We start from the raw sequence: 16,384 nt of genomic DNA on the forward strand, positions 1-16,384 counted from the left end.
GAGTTGTGTCTCTCCAAAGCCATTCTCACATAGCCATTTAAAGCTTCTCCTCTCTGTCATCCAACCAATTTAATACTTGAACTTTCTTCATGTATAGCAAATATATAAAAATACCATACAACAATTACAACGATAACATCAACTCCTTATATAACCTTAAAGTCAACAAAAAAATACACTTTCTCTGCACTAAACTTCAACTTGTATCTGGATAAGCTATGAGATAAATCCAAAGTCGTTGCAACCTCAACGTCATCCAAAATCTGAACAAAAACACTTTATTAAAATATTAAATTAAAAAAAGTCAGCAAACATGAAGTCTAAATTCAGTTTAATTTAACTATCCCATATATGAAATATTTACTACTTTTTGCTTCATAGAGAAATAAAGGGAAAAAATTGAAGCTTTTCACATGAACCACATTTAGAGAAACCCTTCTATATATCAAAAAGAAAAAAAAAGAAAATTTTAGAAAATAACAAAGATTCATTAACCAATAATCATAGATATCAGAAATGCAAAAGCATGCTGAAAGTCACCAACAAACAAAAAAGGAAGCTTAATGCAACAAACAAAAAGCATGTTGTCATTGGTTTCTCAACTCAGATTTGAGAGAAATTTTTCTAAAACAATTATCATTCAGGACTGATGCCTCGAGGCACCATACAGGATTGGTTGTGGTGTGCCCTGTGGTTCTTCCACTCTGACCTCCCTGCAGTTCAACGTGTAAAAAATTAGACTGAAGGGAAAAGGAAGGAGAATTTTGATTTGTTCAACAGGTTTACAGGATATTCCTCCAGAAATGTCTTTGATCATATCAAATGGACCTGCAACTCCACCCATATATTCTTATTTTCAAATGACATGGATAAACTCCAACAGAATGTCAGAAATAAATGCCCCGACAAAGCACAAAACACACATTTACCTCAAAAGAATTGGCTGGGAAAGCTAAAAGATACTGCATACGAGCTGGAGGACATCATGGACGAATATGCCTATTAAGAATTGAGGTTGGAGCAACAAGGAGAATCATACAAGGTACAATGCTCTTGCTTATCCTCTTTGCAACCCTAACATGTTGTTTTCCGTTACAAAATTGCTGAGAGAATCAAAAGTATAAGTGAGAGATTAGGTGATATTGCTAAAGAAAGGGAGCAGCTTCATTTGATTGAGACAGACTCGGAGAGAAGAAGTGGAGTCGCTGATTCGCGCAAAACTAACTTCTCCATTACAATTGATAATCCGAGACTACTTTCTTTTGAGAACAGAGAAATTATTGAAGTTGGTTTTGCTTTCGATCAAAGTTTTCTCCATTGCATGATTAACTAAAATAAACAACTAAAGTGCCACCGTTGGTTGGTTTTTTACACCCAGTTAATTGTTAAAACATTTAGCAATGATTTGTAGTTTTAAGAATAAAAGAAACACTCTAATTATATATTTGTTTACAAATATTTGTTACATCTTTGACAGTGTACCAAATCGTACAAGTAATATAAAATAAAAAATTTAAGTATCGTTTTCCCAAGAGACTGGTTCTATCTTTGACAATTTACACATTTTTTACTAACTAAACAAAATATAAAGCAAACTTGAAATATCAAAGATTAAAACCAAGATAAAGATGAAAACATGAAAATAAAACTAATAAAAAGGGTTTTTGATTCTCAAGAATCTAGATTGCGGAAAGGACTTACAAGAAACGATGATAATTAAACCACTCTCTCATACATACACAAGTTAATTATCAATATTTGTTTGTCATTTCTTTGTTATTACCAACTCATTAAAATGCTCATTTTCTAATTCCTTACAAGAAGAGCCCAAGTCCCATAGCTAAACTACCAATCCCTTACATAGCTTAACCAAGTTACTTGTTTTAAGAAAATGATGGAATCAAAGATGATTAATGGGGTTTGCTCAACTCCTAGCAACAAAATCCATTATGTGTTCTTCTCCATTTCATAGTTCAAATTTGAAAGCACAAGAAAAACAATCTGAAACTATCAGTTATCATCACAACCCAACACTTTATTTACCCACTGCATGCCAAAGACATGTATAAAACATTGCCACCATAACAATAACGATCCTCATACACTACTGGCAACGCACAGCCTTCTGTAAACAATACGAACCACACACCCACAACATCAACATAGAATCACCAATTCATAATGCCGATGGAGACAGCATTTGGAAACAACAAATATCAAATTAAAAGAAACAGAATCAGAGCATGGATTCAACGTACTAGATCTTAGGAATCAAGCTTCCATAGGGATTGACCCAAAGAAAAGAGAACTTGGAGAGCTATGATTAGAGAAAGAGAGAATAATACTATTGTAACCAATTGACCCTTGATTCTGTACGGCATATCTCTATTACTAGAGAACCCACCACTAAGGTGTGAATACTAGAACTGCAAATTACATAAATGATGGTCGCAGTGATTCAAATTGTTGCCAGAAGCATTGGCAACGAACCCTAATCCTTCCCTTGAGGTTCTCCCCTTGACCTGTACCACCTTCACGTCCTCTTTGGCCTTCTTCCCAATCCCCATCCCTTCCGTCCAGCCATACCCAGCGAGCAACGCCTCGCCGAAAACCTCGACGGGGACATCCTTGAACTCCTCCAACCCCTGGTCCTCCGGCAACCTCTGCAGATCTTCATCCAGTTTCAGCTTACGCAGCAGCTCGGTCTCCTCCGGAGTGCGGCGCCACCGCGTGGTGCTGTGTTCGTTGTCTTGTTGGGGGTTCCACTGGTTTTGGATTGGGGGGATTGTGATTTTGGGGTTTGCGGGTTTGGAAGGGTCGAATTCGGTGATGTACTGTTTGGTTCCGTCGCTGTCGTCGTCCTTTCGGGTGGTGGAAGTGTCCACCGATTGGGGTTTTGCGGTGGGGATGGAGAAAGACAACTTCTTCATGGCTAAATGGACAAACAAGAACAATTTTTTATTTTCACAACGTCATCACGCAAGCCACAAGTTAGTTACTTATAGTATTCAATTTTAAAAAACAACTATTTGATTTCATTTAATAAAATGATATATTTTGTTTTATAGTTAAGAATATTATACATCTAAATTATATATCTATAACTATTAATAATAGAAATTATTCATTTGACGTACATATTTTTTTAGACAATTTTACTCTCATCAATTTATATTTTTTTAACAATTGTCCTTAGTTACTTTTTTTTTTTAACTTCTAAACCTTTTTTCTTCTTTTTTATTTATTTTATTTTTGTTTAAAATATATAGAGAGGCACAAAATGTTTCTCTTCTCTTATTACTCAATAAAAAATACTACAATTGATTTTTACTATTAAATGCGGGCAAAAAATTTGTACTACTCATTTTGAGAGTCTTATAAGCCTAATATTGATTTCGTGATTTCAAGTTTTTATATAAATAATAGGTTGGTAAGCCTAATTTTGAAGTTTTTATTAAAAAAAAATCTGGTACAATGATCTCATGGCTTGGACGGGTTAAAATTATTGGTAACATTTAATCATTCTAACTTGTCTTGTTGACTTGGATATTGACAGATTTAGCGGATCTTTAAAATATAGAATCCTTCACGAATTCACTGTTGGTTCTTCTTATTCCGATTAAGGTAAATTGACTAAAACTTTTTTTAATAATTTTGTTATAAAAAAAAGTACTGCAACTTTTTTTTCTTCTTGTGATATTTTTCATATTTTTAGTGCCTTTTTTATTTTAAATTGTCAAATTAATCTTTGAAACTATATGCCAATTTCTAGTTAGTTCATGAATTGAAAGAAATTAAAAAAAAAATCGCAAAATAACTTCCGTCATTCACATAATTTGTTAGTTTCAGATACATTACATGATACCATTAAAATGCAATTTAGTTCATGTGTATTATCATTTTAAATACAATTTAGTCCTTATAGCTAAGCATTTTAAATTTGCAATTGTTATTGGTCCATCAACTTCAAAGTTACTTAATTGCCATCCACCGAGGACGAATGTGAATGACGGAAGTTACTTTCAAGAATACGGACTTTATAGTTTTATTGATAAAAAGAAACCTTTACGTACTTTTAATGACAAATCTGATCAATAACTTTCTGTTTAACCAAAGATATCTCAAACCATTAGTATGAGACTATATTTTCTTTTGAGTCAGACAAGTTATCGGAGTGAGGTTTGCTTCCTATCAAAGTCTTTTCCAATGTATTATTAACTTAATTAAACAACTAAGGTACCACTGTTGGTCTTTTTACACCCTGTTGGTTGTTAAAACATTTAACAGTGATTTATAGTTTCAAGAATAAAAAAACATCCTAATTATATATTTGTTCACAAATATCATATTTTAAAATGTAATGTGTCTTCGTTCAAAAAGGGAAACATCAAAGAAAGTTTTGCAAGTATATATATAAATATTGGATGCATATTTGATACCCAAAAAAAGGCACCACAAGGAAGGACATAAATAACGAATTTCGTTCCTGGCAGTTACAACCCGGTTTGGATTCAAAATATGTTGTTTCAGTTTCATCAACTGTCCCTTCACAACCAATTAATTAACGTTTGTCCGCCATCAAACGTATACATAACATACTCAATTCTTGGATTCACACAAATTCCAACAGCACACAATTTTCATTCAACCTTTTTGGGTTGTGTAGCATGCAAGTAAAAGGTAAAAAAATATATATATGAACAGGAAAAGGAAAAGAGAAGAGTCTCTGGCATGCCATGCGTGCATCATGCAAAGATGAGAGTGTTATCTTTACATTCATGTGTTACAATAGTTGCAATCTTAATTGCCTATTTAGTGTTTACACTATGATACTGTGTATTTATTCCCTGTTAAATATCCTTCTTTGGTTAATGGGAGGATGATGATGTCATCATAACCACTTGGCATGCCATATGCTAATGTATCCATCTCTGTACTTAATTAACTGTTATGCTTTATATTCCAATGGTAATTAATTTCAGAGGCAGATTCAGGAAATCACACTTTCATAGTTTTTTTTCACCTCTTTTTTGGGGTGTTTTGGAGATCTTCATGAATAAAAGTTAATGCATCACTTTCCGCCTGTTCTGTGCATTAGAAATCTAGAATATATTGCATGTTTGCCTCTCGTAAAGTTGGGTAGTGACACGTTACATATAAAACAATATTTGAAATTGAAAATATTTAAGCACGGTTGCAACTGTTATTTTGATGTTTTGCTTACTATTAGTTTCATTCACTAACATCTTGATGAAGATGCTTTAATATTCAAATTCAAAGCACTAAGGCTTATTGTCATGACTTTGGCTGTATATACAGGGTATTTACAAAAATATACACAACTTATGATTTATAAAGGAATTCGAACAAATTTTTTTTATCTGTAAGAACATTGATTTACATTCAGTTTGTCCCTTGAGAAAACATTAATAGAGAATTTTATTCTATTTAGTCGCGATAGTTCTATCTCTTTATTTGTCTCTCTCCAAGAAACAACAGTCTTCCTAGTTCCTAGTAATTCCTCATCAATTCTTCTGAGTATCATAGGAACCTAAGGCAAGCATCAAACAGTAAAGCCTGTTTTGAATGCCAGATTTCTGTAAAGATTATTTTGATTTCCTATTGTCATATTTGATACCCCAACAAATTACTAAGTTTCCTTTTGAGGGGAAAGGGTGTCTAAATTAAGTAGTAAAGGAGTATTAGTAAATTTAATGAGCTTTTACCTGCGTTCATGGCCATTTTGAAGCAACAAGATTTTATTTTATGCCATCATTATTCAGGAATTATTTGGAAAGTAATTAAAATGTTTCAAATTTTAGCAAATTGATCAAGGGTACTCTTGTTTCACTATTTGTAGCTAATTGCAAGAAATCTTTCTATGCAAAACAAAGTAAGTCTATACATGATATTTTCTCAACAATCTGAGTGACAATAAAAACTATAATGATGCTTTTTATCACGTGCATATACACTCATCTATTTAATTTCTCCAAATTTGTTATGCTAGTTTCATTGTTGCAATCTGGTAAGTTTGTATACTAATTAATGCCTAATAACTATTAAATATATTTTAGGTTGGAGGAAAGGGTGGAAGTTGGTGTCTCTGAAGATGAATTAGATGCTAGTGATGCTTGATATATAAAAAAGATCAAATAAAATTGGTGCACCAAAAGTTTCCAGATGTGGAAGAAGAAGAACAACAATGACCGGTAAAAGTCCAATTACTCAACGGACAGCGAGACATGGCTCACACAAACTGTGCAAATTTGATTTATCGGATCTAGAATGGACAAATATGATTCCAGAGTGTCCAACATACCACCCATCAGAGCATGAGTTTGAGCATCCTTTAGTTTATCTGCAGAAGATTGCTCATGAGGCTTCTAAATATGGTATTTGATAACTGGTTAAGGATTTTTTTCTTCTTTTAATTACATGTAGTTCATCAGTGTGTTGATGAGGTAAGGGCTTCATCTGTCATTAAACAGTTTACACCAAGAATTCCCTTTGTATAAGAAATTGATGCAGAATATTAGTATGGTTTGTAAATAAGTTGGCATTTTTTGCCATATAATGTCCAATTGCTATAATGACTTGATTATTCAGATGCTGATCAGTATGATCACTTTTATCTTGCAAATACAAATGCCAGGATTCTTTTAGAAGTGAAGGAGGGGGAAAATGAGGGAAATTAGATGGATAAAGAATTGAAGCTCTCATGCATGTCTGAGTTTCCTTCAAAATTGAAAGGAAAACCCCCTATCTCCTCTCAAAATTAAACTTATTTACCCCTAAATTTGATCTTCTTACATCCATTTTGTTTGTCCTCCTAAGCATACTAGGGATGCTACTTAGTGACTCTTGCAATTCTTCATGTACTTTCCTTAGGCCTTCTTTCTAAAAGTGTCCTAGTCACAAATTAAAAAGATTTATTTTAAACCAGAATATTTTATTCAAACAGGACAGAATTATCTACGATCTAACATTTACTGCATTTTTATGTATTTTTTTTATATGTATGCTTATAGTTTGATCCTCATATTTCAGGTATATGCAAAATTGTTTCTCCAATTGCAGCCTCTAACCCAGCTGCTTTTGTCTTAATGAAAGAGAAAAAAAATTTCAAGTTTGAAACAAATGTACAGCCTCTTCGTCTTTCTAAATGGAATGAAAAGGATATAATAACCTTTTCTATGAGAGGCAGGTAAAACAATATCATGTTTTTAATCTTTTGCGCTGCTTAACTTATGTAACATAAAATAATTCTTGGTTGTTATTGTTTCAACCAGAAAATATACATATCATGATTTTGAGGTTCTTGCAAACAAGGCCTTTTTTAGTAGATTTCACAGTTCTAGAGACCTTCCCTCTTCTTATGTGGAAAAGGAATTCTGGCATGAGATGGCTCAAGGAGAAAAAGGAACAGTTGAGTACGGAGTCAATGTCGAAGGTAGTGCCTTTTCATGTGATCCTAATGACAGGCTTGGAACAAGCAAATGGAATTTGAAGGTTGTTTTTTCAGATTTTATGCTGACTTCATTTCTTCTTAGTGTTCTCTTTTAGCATTGGCACTCCTGCAACTGATTTTTGGTTGTCATACATTGCTTCTAAAGAAGTAGAGTCTGCTATTAGAAGTTAATGTATTGATTGTTATTTGCAGCAGCATTACTTTTTATGCATGTATTTATTGTTTTATTAATGTTTTGCATTTGATTTCAGAATTTTTCACAGCTTCCACAATCCCTGATACGTTTAGTTGACAGGGAAATTCCCGTAAGCAAGCAATTTTTGAAACCTAAGATGAATTCAGAAGTTAACAATTTCTACTTTCTAATTCCTATGCAAAATTTTAGGGAATAACTGATCCTATGCTTTACATTGGGATGCTGTTCAGTATGTTTGCGTGGCATGTTGAAGATCATTATTTGTACAGGTATATCTAAGAACAGTCTGCTTTTCCACTTCCTTAGCCATTGATCATTGTTTAACTCCAACTTAACTTTTGATATATATTTGTCTTGTTCGCAGCATAAATTATCATCACTCAGGTGCAAATAAAACTTGGTATGGCGTGCCTGGCTATGCAGCATCACAATTTGAAAAGACGGTCTTACAACATGTGTATTGCAATAAGATCATAACAAAACATGGAGAGGATGGAGCTTTCAAGTTTCTAGCACAAAAAACAACCATGTTCCCACCAAATGTCATGTTACAACATGATGTGGCAGTTTACAAGGCTGTACAAAAGCCAGGAGAGTTTATCATCACCTTTCCTAGAGCATATCATGCTGGATTTAGCCATGGTAAACTATCATTCTATTTGTAGGTGTCAGTGCAAATTTGTCTAGAAATGGACTACTATATACAATGATACAAATTCTAGTTTTAGATATGGATTAGAGTTTAATTTTCAGGCAGGGTTTGGCTAAGGATTTTTATATTGTTAACCCATCAAAAGTCATGTTAAGTATAACTTTTAAAGTAATTATAATAGAAGTCAACAATTTATAATAGGATAATAGTGTAAAAATCTTTTTTTCTGTCAATACATTCTAATTAAATTCTATCAATTATTTGATTCTTTTTGCTGATCCTAGGTTTTAACTGTGGAGAAGCAGTAAACTTTGCAAATGGAGATTGGTTTCCACTTGGGGCTGCAGCTAGCAGGCGTTATACACATCTCAAAATGATGCCTTTAATTCCATATGAGGAACTTCTTTGTAAAGAGGCAATGTTGGTTTTCAAGTCCTCAAGAGTCAGAAGTTCCAAGAACAAACCTGAAGACACAACATCTTATCAAGCTATTATGCTGCCTTTCATGCATCTTATGCAATCTTATAAGACCTCCCTCTTGCGACTGAACAGTTCAAGAAAGTTGCATAGTTCTTCAAATACAACAGGTTCTCAGATATGCAGCCTTTGCTACAGGGATTGTTATGTAGCTTATTTGTTGTGCAAGTACTGCTTTTCTCATCCAATTTGTCTTTTCCACGGTAACACATGATTAATATATTCATTTTGAGAATTGTTATTTCAATTGCTTCAGTTATTGATAGGTGAACATGCTTTCTGTTAATATGTAGATGTAGACTTCATGATGATTTGCGACTTGTTAATGTCTAATTTGTTAGCAACAAGATGACTTGGGATTTATTGACATATGCTTTTTGGCTCTGCTTATTACACCATGCAGACATTGCACCACAGACTTGTTTATGTGGGAGAGATTATACTATTTTCAAAAGGAATGACATTTTCGCACTGGAAGAAGCTGCAAAAAGTTTTCAACAGGGAAAAGAATGTGTTGACAAATTCTCTCTATCAAGTATATTCTCCTGTAACATAAATGATTGCATCAAAGTTCCTGAGGTAAGTGAAATGTTAAACATAAATAGGTTAAGGCATTTTGATGGTTTGGCAATGACAGTTATAAATCTTAAGCATATATGGCATTATTTTACTTTATCTTCAGGTTGCTTATTTAAAGGTTTCTATTTTTTTTTTCCATTTTTTAAATGAAAACTGAAAGCAGAATAATCCTTGGCAGAGAGAAAAAAGTGTAAGAGGTACTAGTTTTCTAGGGGTTGCATCTAAACCGAAAACAAAAGTGGCTGACAGCACCAAGCACAGTGATGAAAGGAATAAGTCAACAACGAAGCATTGGAGAAACAATGGGCTTCCATCCGTGAGGGGTGCCGAAAGGCCAGGAATCATTTATAACTTGAGAAAACGCAAATCAAAATTGATTTAGTTGCAGCAGTAACTTCCTTGGGCAACTTCTAACAATTGAGTCTGAAAAAATAAAATAAGATATTAACCTTCTTTTCTCAATTCACAGGATAGCCACTTATCAAATTGAGACAGATTTCTCCTGATTCATCTGTTGAAATATACATTATTTAAAAGTAGTTTAACCTTTTCATTCTTTTTATATAGTATTATTTCTGGAATTTGTTAAGGGAATGAACAATATGTTGAAAGTCTTTGTTCTCAAACATATTGTCATTGTAGTAGTGACTTGTTGACTTCTTTTTTAACTCTTTCTTAGCATATATAATCGCTGTTCATTCTTAGAAGTTTAATTTAATGAAGTGGTATATTTTGTCTCCTCAATTAAGTGATGATTACATCACCACAACTAACTCATGTATTAAGTACCAGGAACTTCGAAGATATGACCAGCATTGAGGTTAACGTTACCAGCAGTTGTTAACTTCAAAAATCTTAAATTACATATCCAATATTTCTAATTTGAAACCATACAAGAGCACACTCCTAATTTGAAACCCTTACTAGCAAGTAGCAAACCCAATTCAGTAAACAAAATCCAAAACCCGAGAAAAAAAAACCTTCCTACACTATTAATCATCACCAAAAGGCAAACTGAGCAAACCAAATCATGCTAATAGAAACGAGCACACTGAAACAACTAAGAACACACCAAGTAACATACTTAAATACAATTCAACACAATAATTACCCACTGCATGCTAAAGAGATGCACAAAATATTGGCAACCAATGCACAACCGTTTGTAAACAATATGAACCAGACTCCTACAACATCAACATTGAATCAGCAATTCATAACATCATATCATCTATAATGGAAACCGCATTTGTAATTCAGCACTGAAAAACATGTTCTTACCAAAATGTACTAGTTCAGTTTCAATCCAATAGTCACACAAACACTTAATTTAATGTATGTAATCCCAGAGTCAATCTAATTCTAGTTTGTGATATCACTCAATTGAAAGTTGCCATTCCAATAAATCTCAGAGGGAAATTGTTCGAACAAATCATTGTTTTAAAAACGAACAACTGAGGTAACTTGATCCCAGGTGTTCAAATCCCAGTGGCCCTTTGCCTTAACTTAGCCTATCTTTCCCAGTCCCCAGATATTGGACTCTCTTCTAAACTATATAAAAAAGAGAACAGTATCGAAAGCAAAAAAAAGCCACTGACCAAGCAGAAGCAACTGTTAGACCAAATTCATACCAATGAAACATATAGGTGCATAGAATGCCCAGCATCAGCAAGTGATAGGCATAGACTAGAGGGCTACCAAGAAAATAAAATTAAACAGAAGAATAACAAGCTAGGTTAGATGTCTTAGTTCTTGATACATAGGCTAGAAGCCTATATTGATTTTGCACTTTCTGTGCTCTCTAATCCACAGGAGTTGTTTAACACTATCAAAAAGCATCTTGACTGCTGAAAGCGTATGAATTGTCAGGGATTCTGAAATCAATTTTTCAGGGAAATTGAAACACTAATACAAAAGCTTGACAAAATTAACATATTTTAATTCCAAGTATCACAACATTCTGCATTGCCTGTTATTTTATCCTCTAAATCATTTTAATAAATACCTGGACCTCATAAAGCTATGACAATATAGTTTTGACATTTAATACAAGCGAACCATGGAAATTCAAGAAAGAAATCAGAATTAATTTTATAATTGTGATGAAGCTGAAGAAGAATGTATAGTGGTCAAATAGTGCCAGCCTTCAAAGGCTTTGAAACAGATTGTCAGAAGAGAGCAAAACAGATTGAAGCAGATGCATGGTTAGTATAGTTACAGTTACAAAGAAAAAGTTTCATCTTCCAAAACATATAAGAAACATGAAATCATACACAGATTGAAATGAGACAATATAGATTACTCAAAATATAAAATCATCATGAATTGGATTGTATTTGTATGTGACAAAACTTTGGTGAAGCTATATAAAAATAAACTCATGCTGAAAAATTGTTCCTAATGGTACAGTACATGAAGTATGAGCTACAAACACATTCAACAACTACATGTTCTCTTCACAGCTAAGGAATGAAAAGTATCAGACTTTACGAGCCAGTGTCCTCTGCTTGGTTCCATGCTGCACTACCTTTTCCTCCACAGGAAGGCCCTTACACCGTCTGACTGCATTAATCAATTTTCTTGCCGTATTTGGAAGAACACTAGAACCATCTCCAAACTCTTCAATTTCCTCTTCCGTTTTAGGTACAAAGAAAGGATCCTCAGGAAGTGCTTCCCAGTGGCTAAGGACAAGAAGTGCACTTGCGGCGCCAGAAGTCCACCTTCTTAACTCATCCGCAAAACCAAAGCTCTCAGAAACAGGAAGATACGCATGCACAGTGAAGAAAGGGGAACCTTCTTGCATCTCTTCCTTCAATACTCGGGCCCGTCTTCGGGAAAGTACAGCATACATGGGACCCAAATATTCAGTAGGTGTATTCAATTCACAAAAATACATTGCTTCCACCAGCCGTGGTTTATTCTGAACCACAGCTGCTCTACAAGCATCTTTGACAGTTGCAATTACCTGCCCTGCAAAGATGCCGTACTGCTCTGATTGTTGGTGCGTTTCAGATTCATCATGCTGTCCTGGAAATGGAGATAACCGTGCCTCAACGACAAATGCCAAACCCCACATAGGTTCATCACACAAGGGTCCAGCTGAAGTGGCCAATTGGAAACCAGATATAACACTACTCTCAAGGTGCTCGGCATCCATGTATAAAGCCGAGTTTGCATTTGAAGACGTCTCAGTAACTGAGTCATTGATACTAGAATCGGCCACAAAGCCAAACCTTTCTGATATGCCAGGAGAACCACGTATTAAGACAGAGCTATCGGTGCTTTGTGCTTTAATATCAGGAGTAAAGAGAAGGTTCGGACCAATTTGCCTTGGTCCAAGTGCCCATATCCTCCTCAAAATCTTTAGCCACTTCAATTTACATTTCTCAGCATGGTCCTTGTCATTTTCATTCCTGCTCAAAATATCACCCCCCACTGCATCCAATATGCGTTTTTTTAGCACCTCAACTGGGTTATCGTTTTCAAGAATACTCGGTCTCTGCCTCGACTTTACTCCAATAATATCTCCAAGTAAATCAGAGCTTTCATCGAGCACCTTCGTCAAAGAAGGTAGAAGTTTCATCACCTGCACCCGAACAACACATCTTCCATTGGGTGTTGTTTTTTCAACATAATCTGATGATCTCCTGCTAAGAACTTTCAAATTTTCCATCACGTTCAATGCGTCTCCCTCAATGGTTTCTTTGTAGGACACGAGAGGCGGAGAGACCTCCAAGCTTACCTTGGCAAACCTCTCCTTTAAATCCTTTATGCATCTCTCAAGATGAACTTCCCCAGCAGCAGCAAGAACATGCTCTCCCCTTCCAGACACGGTGACCTCAACAAACGGATCTGCTCGATTCAAAAGCCTCAAGCCTTTGAGCAATGCACCCACATCAGCAGGATCAGACGGCTCAATTGCAACTCTCAAAGTTGGAGCAACTTGGAATGCCATACTCGAAAAAGGCCAACAGTTCTTAGTAGAAGAAAGAGTAGCACTCTTCAATATATGCTGCCCAAGGCCTGCAATGGCAACAATATTCCCTGCCCTGGCAGATGTCACTACTTTCAACCCTTGCCCCATCATCAAATACAGGGATTTCAACTCAGCCTCCTGTATATGCTTCAGCATCGACTCCCCTTTCACCGGATCATACAATGCAGAAAGCACAAAAATTCTTTGCCCAGCATGCAAAACCCCACTAAAAATCCTAGCAAACGCCAAAAAACACTCATCGGACTCACTCTCTCCTTCATCACCATAACCATTGCCAACCTCCACCCTGTGTCCAGGCAGCATCTTAACCGGAGCAGCAAACATCTTCGACACAAAAGCCACACAAGGAGCCTCGTCCCTACAATCACACTCCTCCACAGACTTCCTCACCAACTCCGCCTCCTCCACATCCCCAACAACCTCCCTCTTCGGAATCAACCTGGATATCCTAAATGCCTGCGCCGTCACCGGGTCCGGCAAACACCTAACCACCATCGACAAAACCGCCTCCGAAAGCGGAAGCCAGCGGCTCATAACCGCCTGCAGCACAACCTTGACATCCTTGTTCTGCAGCTCCCGCTGCGGCACCGACAAACTAAACGTCCTAATAACCTTCTCCACCAGCCCCTTATCCCCTTCCAAGGCCCCCTGATACACCTGCCACAAGGGCTCCAACACAAACTGAACAAACATAGGCTTCTTATTCCCCCCAACCCCTTTCTTCCCAACAATCATCTTCGTCTTAGGGTTATAATACCTCTGTCCCCACAACGCCCTCAGCAAGGCATTCACACTCGCCCCAAGCTTAGAAGCATAAATCTCCGCAAACTCACGAATCCCAAATCCCCAACCATCTAAAGCGCATGCGAATATAACATTCCCTTTCTGCGGCTGAAAAACATCCTCGTTATCGTCGTAGTCCTCGAGGGTCTCGCCGGTGGTGGTGCCGGTGCCGGTGCCGGCGAGGAGGGAATCCACGTCGGTGAGATACTTTTCGGATTTATAAGCGCTGACTATTCCGTTGACCTCGTGAACGATTCGTAAGAGGCGCGTGTAGGCCTCGGAGGGGGTAAGTTTGAGCTCGGTGATTAAGCGGTCGAGTTTGTTGAGGACGAGGCAGGGGGTGAGGCGCTCGATCCAGCACTGGCGGAGGACGGCGTGGGTCTGGATGTGGACGCCTTCGACGGCGTCAACGAGGAGGAGGGCGCCGTCGCTGAGTCGGGCGGCGGTGGAGACCTCGCTGCAGAAGTCGATGTGGCCGGGGGAGTCGATGAGGTTCACCGCGTAGCGGCCGGCGTAGCGGAGGAGGATGGAGGAGCTCTTCATCGTGATGGCGCGGCGCTGCTCCTCGTCCAGGTAGTCCATGAAGCGGACGCGGCCGGCGAGCTTCGGGTGGACGACGCCGCCGCCCGCGGCGGCGATGAGGTGGTCGGCGAGGGTGGTCTTCCCGTGGTCCACGTGCGCTAGGATGCAGATGTTGCGGATGAGATCCCTCTCGTTGTCGATGCAATCGGAACTTCCCTCCTCCATTTTGGAATCTCAAAACGCACTTAAGGTGATAAAATCACGCCGGAATCGGCAAAACGACGTAGAAGCAGTAGAGAGCGGGTTCGGATTGCTGCGTATGAAAAACCCTAAAACGCGATTTGGAGGAAGAAGAAGATCTCCACTATGCTCGTTCGGCTTTTAATTTTTAATTGAATATTAGTTAGTGCTAAACTGCTAAATGCTAATGTTTTATTTGTTTTATTTTAGGTATCCGTCTTAAAATTGAGATATAGATGTAATAATAATATTGTAAATTTTAAGTGAGATGATAAATTATACTAATTAACTACAAAGATACCAATTACCAAGTCTATTTTTAATTGGTATGTTTGTAGTTCGTACCGCACGGCACGAGAAAAACATCTTTTTTTAAATAAAAAAAATTCTATTCCATAAAATTATTTTATTATTATAATATTATGAATATTTTTAATCATGTTTATTTTTCTTTTGCTCAAGAAGGCTATTGGACTTGACAACTTATATATTACAAACTGGGTTGGGCTTTGAAATCCATTGATGATTTGTAAGTGGAGGTGAATAAAGTGTTTTTTGATGGGGATCCTTGCACATTGAGCTACACGATTTCTCTAGTTCTCTAATTAATTAGTTGCCAAGTAAATCAGTAAAGTGGAACCTTGGTGAATCAATCTTCAATTTTTCTGCCTTTTCTTTCCTTCCTTTTGTAGTATAAAAAATATTAAATACAAGATATATGAACCACAACTATCAAAACCAGTTCTAAGATATCAGCGATGAGGGGAAAGTACGTACACTGTTAACAGTATATTTTGGGAAATGGCTTATATTTGCCAGTCAATTATTTGACTGACTTTATGGAGTCATGGCAGTCTGGATTCTACAGGCTCTTTTGTAGGCTCTAAATTGGCTGAATGAGATTGGTGTCCAAAATGGTTCAAGTAGAAATTGATTGTAAGGGTTTTGCACCCCAGTGTGCATTCAACATTAATATATAGATCCTTTTGTCGATGTGCATCCTTTGGTTTTTGGTTTATCCTTGTTTGTCATTTATTTTTTTAGGTTGACAGATTGATCTCTTACTGGTATGAACATGAAGGATTGTATTATGTATAATTGCAGAATCTTGCTTAGCACTTTTCATTTAACCGTTGGATTTGAAGAATGGATATGAAGCATTCTTTTATTCAAATTTGCTTGAGTTATCAAGGTAGCATCATGGTATGCATATAATTGAGATTTTTAATTAACATGGAGTTATTTTTTCCACTTCAATTTTTGTTGTATTTTGATTACTTTGAATTAATGCACCCATATGCTAACGCCATTATAAGCTCCTTGGAAGACCCTGAGAATATATTAGAACAAGGTGTGCTGGATATGAACAATGATTTGATAAAGGTTTGCCAAGCTACAACACGGGTATGTAATGAGTTTGTCATGCCTTTTTGTTTTATTTACACACACATATATATATTTTGTATC

General features: G+C 36.4%; 2 protein-coding genes and 1 pseudogene across 2 annotated transcripts; 1 reads left to right on the top strand and 2 right to left on the bottom strand.

Annotated features, from left to right (window-relative positions):
- Positions 1 to 1,934: 1,934 nt before the first annotated feature.
- LOC114425373 (protein MOS2-like) lies at positions 1,935 to 2,989 on the bottom strand. Its single transcript, XM_028392286.1, has one exon. The coding sequence runs from the start codon at positions 2,928 to 2,930 to the stop codon at positions 2,421 to 2,423; it is 510 nt and encodes a 169-aa protein (XP_028248087.1). The 5' UTR covers positions 2,931 to 2,989; the 3' UTR covers positions 1,935 to 2,420.
- Positions 2,990 to 4,461: 1,472 nt separating this feature from the next.
- On the top strand, positions 4,462 to 10,009 carry LOC114425477 (lysine-specific demethylase JMJ706-like). Its single transcript, XM_028392413.1, has 10 exons — positions 4,462 to 4,680; positions 6,078 to 6,395; positions 7,051 to 7,207; positions 7,293 to 7,512; positions 7,723 to 7,776; positions 7,857 to 7,936; positions 8,032 to 8,309; positions 8,604 to 8,999; positions 9,200 to 9,375; positions 9,539 to 10,009. The coding sequence occupies exons 2-10, from the start codon at positions 6,206 to 6,208 to the stop codon at positions 9,755 to 9,757; spliced, it is 1,770 nt and encodes a 589-aa protein (XP_028248214.1). The 5' UTR covers positions 4,462 to 4,680; positions 6,078 to 6,205; the 3' UTR covers positions 9,758 to 10,009.
- A 1,642-nt stretch (positions 10,010 to 11,651) lies between these two features.
- LOC114425374 lies at positions 11,652 to 15,087 on the bottom strand (annotated as a pseudogene).
- Positions 15,088 to 16,384: the final 1,297 nt, after the last annotated feature.

This window comes from Glycine soja, chromosome 9, assembly GCF_004193775.1.
Source record: "Glycine soja cultivar W05 chromosome 9, ASM419377v2, whole genome shotgun sequence".
NCBI classification, from domain to species: domain Eukaryota; kingdom Viridiplantae; phylum Streptophyta; class Magnoliopsida; order Fabales; family Fabaceae; genus Glycine; species Glycine soja.